Source organism: Saccostrea cucullata, unplaced genomic scaffold (assembly GCF_032062105.1).
Source record: "Saccostrea cucullata isolate Sc308-1 unplaced genomic scaffold, CSIRO_AGI_Scuc_v1 ctg5298, whole genome shotgun sequence".
NCBI lineage: Eukaryota > Metazoa > Mollusca > Bivalvia > Ostreida > Ostreidae > Saccostrea > Saccostrea cuccullata.
Genome location: NW_026940796.1, coordinates 111,214 through 117,262, shown reverse-complemented (window position 1 = coordinate 117,262; position 6,049 = coordinate 111,214). Strand labels below are relative to the sequence as shown.

Genomic DNA, 6,049 nt, shown 5'->3' with positions numbered 1-6,049 from the left:
AAAATTTAATTATATCTATTTATATGAAGAAATAAAATTAGTTAATGATGATATATATATACATGTTGTATATATGTATGTAAAAAAAATCGCTATTTTAATTTTATAGCAAAACACATGAAAACAAAACTGAAACTCTCATCTGAGAACGAAAATAAAAAAGAAACCAAGATGCTTCTTTTTTTTCCAGAAAGGAACATTCCCATTTCATTTTCAGAATTTGTGTTATTTACGCCAGCTAAATGACAACGGTGAGTATTTAATATTAGAGATCTGGTTAAAAAATTATATTATGACAATAATTTCTTCTTTCATAAGGATCTTAGAAAATGGGAAATCCCTATTGAAAACTACATTATTGAAATTATGTTAAACTAACTTATTTGTTAGTAGTTTGACCCGGTAGAAAAATTAAAAATAAAGAATATGGTCCCGCATGAAAATTAAGTATAGAGACAAAAACACCATATACAGGTGATTAAGAATAACTAATTTAGTTAGAGAAAATATGAATTCATAATGTTCATCCAGCTTAGTTGTTAGTTTGCAATTGACATCTATTGAAAATAAAACATCCTCTCTCTCTCTCTCTCGTAATTCCATATACGTATCCCAGTTTTCCATATTGGTTTTAAACATTTATCAATCTCAATTTGGACATTAGCAGAAACATTAACTGGTAAACTTTCAAAATCTCTGTACAATTGTTGTATTCTGTATTTTATCATTGGATTTAGATGCAGTTTATTAAGAATTTCAGTGTCAAGAACATAAAGGCATTTATCCAGATTCAATGAGTTTCCGGAACTATAGTTCTGCAATGCAGGATTAGTTTTTAAAATTTACATCTGATTATTCCTTCAACAATGTCCAAAGAGCTTCGTAAAGGGCATCAATGACTTCAACCTTTAAAAATTCTATACTCTGATGCATGAAGATAATGTAAGAAAGTGAGAATGTATAGAAATCAAGTCATACCATAGTCAACTTTATTGAGCTCAGAACTTCATTCCTATCATGTAGATCCTCTCGCAGTTTTCTAACTTCTTTAATGTTCTGATTTTTTTAACTCAGAAAAGTCCTAAGCACATTGTGCAGTTATAAATATTTCATATTATCAATTAGGAAATCAAAAATTAACTGTGAGTGTTAAGAATTTGAAGAAATGTTTGTTTCATTTGGTTGATATTGTGATCTTTTACGAACTCTTGCTATAGCTATTTTCAGAAAGTATTTTCTTTGAGAATTTTCTCGATATATGTGAAAATATCAATCTTATTCAACAGATAAACTACAATAAGTCTTTGTTAATTATAATTTCCTTTGGATTGGAACATTTCAATTTCTATAAATTTTTCAGCTTTTGTAAGCATTCATTGTGAAATGTCTATATAATGTTGAATAAAATCTCTTAATTATGTCCAATCTTTCCTTTAGGAAATGTTTTACAGATTATTGCGACCTGATGAGGATCCTACTTTAGGCCTCTTTGCGAAAAACCAATTTTCTGACGTCATCAGTGTCGAAGATCATGTGACTAATAGATCACAAGCGGGATACGCTTCGCGATACATTTCCTGTTGCAAGACATGGGATGCAGTCAGAGATTTTGCTGCTAATACGTATACAAGTCCAAAAAGGATTGTACAGACAACCATAAAATATCCAACAATCCAAACAATAGATTTGACGGATCCAAATAATCAACTCCTTTATTTCCCACACAACCAAAGAGCAATAAATAATGTCAATCGTTTTCAGGAGGTGTTGATCCTGGACCACGTTCCTCCAGATTGCATTTCCAACATCATGGTTTTACCCTTATAAAGCCGACTTACATGCAATATTTGGCACTAACGTTATAGAAGATTTGCCATACTTTTTGTCATGTTTCGATTTGCAATGTGTTGTAACTTAATTATGAAATAATCATTAAATTTTGTATTTAGTTTTTGCAAGTGACAAAACAATTATGACGCAATTTATTATGACACAGTGTAAACGTTTTAAACGACTGGAAATAATGATTATTGTCATTTAAAATAATACTTTGTATAATGTTCAAAATACTGATGATTAAATGGTCATTGTAATAAAATACATGTACATGCATGTTGAAATAAATATCATTTTAATAAATTAATAACTAACGCACGTGCAATGTTAATTTTAGTCCTTATACTATTTAGCTAGTGTTCTTATTAAACTTTGATGTACGTAAATGCTTTGTGCAATGCTATATTGTTTTATGAAGGAACTTTAACATTGAAATTAATATAAAAATCTTTGAGAACATTTTCAAATTGAAACGGGTATAATTATTACTGGATTAAGATCCAACTCCTCAATATTTGTATAATTTGATCGAACCTTATCGTCCACGAAATCCTTCCTTTAACCTCAGAACTAATGATGCAGAATTAGATTTCCTCCAATTAGAACTAAATTATATTATACAAGGAAGGTTTCCTTACATCAACAGTAAAACAGTGGAATGCCTTGCCTGACGCATTTTCCTCGAATTCAAAATCAAATTTTGTATTTTGTAAACTCTGAATTATTGGTAACAGGTGGTTCTGTCCAGACTTTTAAGACTGGACGAAGATCTGAATGAAGGCCTCTTTGCGAAACACCCATTTTCTAACGTCAGTGTAGAAGATCACGTGAATTATGGGTCTGGAGGATCTGAATCACGAATTATTTCGTGCTGCTAGTCATATTCAGCAATTCGAAGATTTGTTGCTTATACGTGCACATTTCTGATAAGGATTGTACAAATTGATATTAATGAAGGAGACCCAGGGATTATTGAAATCATCGATCTGACAGATCCGGAAACCGTGGACACATATTTTGAGAAAGACAACGAGAGAGGAAGAAATTTTGTGTCAGGGGCCGAGGAGGTTTTAGTTGTCAGCACAATTCGACCAGAATGCATATTAAAACTATACCAGTGAAGATAAATGTAGAACATATTAAAGAGAAACTCAGTTTACATCACATTGATTTGATAAAAAGAATTCTTAGCTAAAAGCTATTATAATATATACTTGTATGTTTTTCTTAGTATTTTTATTGTTGGTGAATTGCAATGTGATTTTAACTTTATTATATTCTCTGATTTATAGTTTATTCATCTTGTTTGTAAGGAAGCAACTTTTATAACTTATTATAAAAATGTTGAAAAAAAAACCCAATGCATGCAATTGAAAATGTGCATTCTTTATCCTTAGGCGGGGACACAGATTATTATCTTGTCAGTGGAAAATTTGTAATAATATTCAGGTGGATCAATTAATATTTGGGTTATGTATTGAATACCAAACCATTAATAAATATATAATAAACTCAATAAAAAATTTGATACTTTTTATTTTCATTTCCTTAACAAATATTTAATCCACGAATGAAAAATGAAAAACGAAATAACATTATACATTGCTTATTTTTTTAAAAGAACTTTTGCATAACATATTGGGTGTCTAATTTAGTCTTTTCTAAACAATCAATAGGTATCGGAATTTCCTTAGGACATGGGTATTTGTAGAATAAAATTGCACTGCAAAGCTCAAATGCTTTTCGAGATATCAATAGGAAATGAGAGTGTTAAAATAGAAAGAATTAATAATTCGATGACGTAGACTTTTGACCATTAAAAATCAATATTCAATGGGGTCTTCTTTAGGCCATAGGGGTTTGGTATGTATAATTTATTGCAAACTCTCAAAGGCTTCTCAAGCTATCTTGCGGAAATGAGAGTTAAAGACAGGCAGCTAGAAAGACTGACAGACAAACCGAAATTAATATCAACACTTTCAGTGGAAGCTGGGAACAACAATGATGATTGAGTACTATTCTTTTTTATCTTTTTATTTCGGGTATTAAAATGATAAAATTGAATATAGATTAAATTGTCAATGCAAGAAAATGCATTACTGATATAGTCCCATTGAATCCTAGAGGTTAACCTAGAAACAGGTTTCAATTTCATTTAATATAAACGTTTTATGTATCTACATAGTAACAGTCATAGAAACCTCTTCCGAAAGCCTTTATCATGTTTATGTAGCCTGAGAAGAGCTTGGTACATCCCACTATAAAAACAACCTGTTGAAGGTGGTAAAGCTTTACAACAAATAATGTAATCTTATAAAGATTATAAATTCTGCACGATAACTGTTTTGCAAGCACAAAGAACAAATAAAAAATAGATCGACGAGAAGATATTCAGACATGCGCAGAAGCTGTAGAAGAATTGCTGCGCTAAAAGACAGCTGTATGTAAGTAGGAATGGATGTTTTTTTTTTTATCATATTATGTTTATTTTAATTATGAAGAGGTACCTGGTGTTGATGAAAATTAAAAGAAAGAAATATTCATGATTAATCCATTTGTACTAAGAGTCAATTAGTGTATTCTTAAGGTAATTTACAAGTTATAATGCTTTATAGAAATTTATACCGTAAATCTGGAAATTTTTACGTCGATTTTATTTTGCGAATTCGGGTCAAAATGGTGTTGATTAATTTTTACGTTTCAAAATTTTGCGAATTTCCACTGCTTTGTTTACATTTTCTTATTGGTAATTTATTTTTAAGAAAAATATTTTTGCGAATGCAATGAACTCGCAAATTTGCTAAAAATTTATCTACAGCAAAAATTTCCAGATTTACGGTATGTGTGTTGTAAAATGTACCTGTATTAAATAGATATGTCATTCATCCAGTTTTGATGGATAATAATGATATAAACATGTAATTTTTAAAACAAATAGATTGGTTGAATATTTTCTCTCCAAACCTTTTCAAAAAAGACATTTTACACTAATGACAAAATGAAAACGAAGCCAAAATTTTCTTGTATTTAATTTCAGAAACAGTGTTTACGCGGCTAAACAAGTATGATGAGGTGTGTTTATAATTTATTATCCTATTTTAGGAATTTTCGACATTAAAAAAATATAGTCAAACTGTAGTTGGGACTCATATCACCTTCTCCCCCTCAGGCCTTTACAAACAATCAAATTCATTGGTCGAAGAAATGTTATTACAAAGACATGGATTGAGAAAAGACGCTATTTAAGTATAATTGAACTTGTAGAAAGCTTAATTAAGGTATTCGATGTATAATGAAGGGATTTTGAACGAATTTAAATAATTTTAAACTACTTAAAAACGGATTACTAGATAACGATATAAGTGACATGAACCAAATTCACAAGGTAAGGAGAACGTCACTTTGCACATTGAAAGATTTTGAAGAGTTATCTGCCCTTAATCAAAATAAGAAAATTTTTGATTTCTCAAAATTTCTGCGGTAAATAATTCATTTTATGTTATACTTTAATAAAGAGAGAGTTTATGCATATTTTCACCAAGAGATTTATAAGAAATTCAAATTACTTTTTACAATATCTTATAAAAGCATGCACTGCCCAAAGACTTCAATGTAAAATTCAATGTGAAATTATTTGGACATTAATCAAAATTTTGCCTTTGGTGGAGCATTTTGTATATACAATATTTGTATAATTTGATCGAACCTTATCGTCCATCAAATCCTTCCGTTAACCTCAGAACTAATGATATAGAATTAAATTTCCTCCAATTAGAACTAAATTATACAAGGAAAGTTGCATTACATCAAGTGATCAACAGTTAAACAGTGGAATGCCTTGCCTGACGCATTTTCCTCGAATTCAAAATGAAAGAGAAACAAAAAATCATTTCATCAAAGAAAAGAAGACAACAATTTATCATATAGTTGGGGTTCATATTAAAAACGCTATTTTCCTTCCTGCCTTTACAAACAACTTCGTCAAGGAAATGTCATTATGAATGACGGTGATTGAGAAACGAACGATGAGAGTTTAATATAATTGAATTTGTAAAAGAGTTTAATAAAAAAAGACAGGGCCATAAGTTAAGATTTCTTTGCTGTTTTTTTTAAAGCAATGTACGTGTTATATATGAACCCCTCTTTTTCCTGTCTCACATTATTCTAAGTTTTCTTCAGCAGTTCGACATTTATTTATTTTCTGAAGAAAAAA

The 6,049-nt window shown here is 29.8% G+C and overlaps 1 protein-coding gene across 1 annotated transcript; it reads left to right on the top strand.

Moving 5' to 3' along the window:
- Window positions 1–226: 226 nt before the first annotated feature.
- Window positions 227–2,724, top strand: LOC134256337 (uncharacterized). Its single transcript, XM_062738984.1, has 2 exons — window positions 227–251; window positions 1,438–2,724. The coding sequence occupies exons 1-2, from the start codon at window positions 243–245 to the stop codon at window positions 1,825–1,827; spliced, it is 399 nt and encodes a 132-aa protein (XP_062594968.1). The 5' UTR covers window positions 227–242; the 3' UTR covers window positions 1,828–2,724.
- Window positions 2,725–6,049: the final 3,325 nt, after the last annotated feature.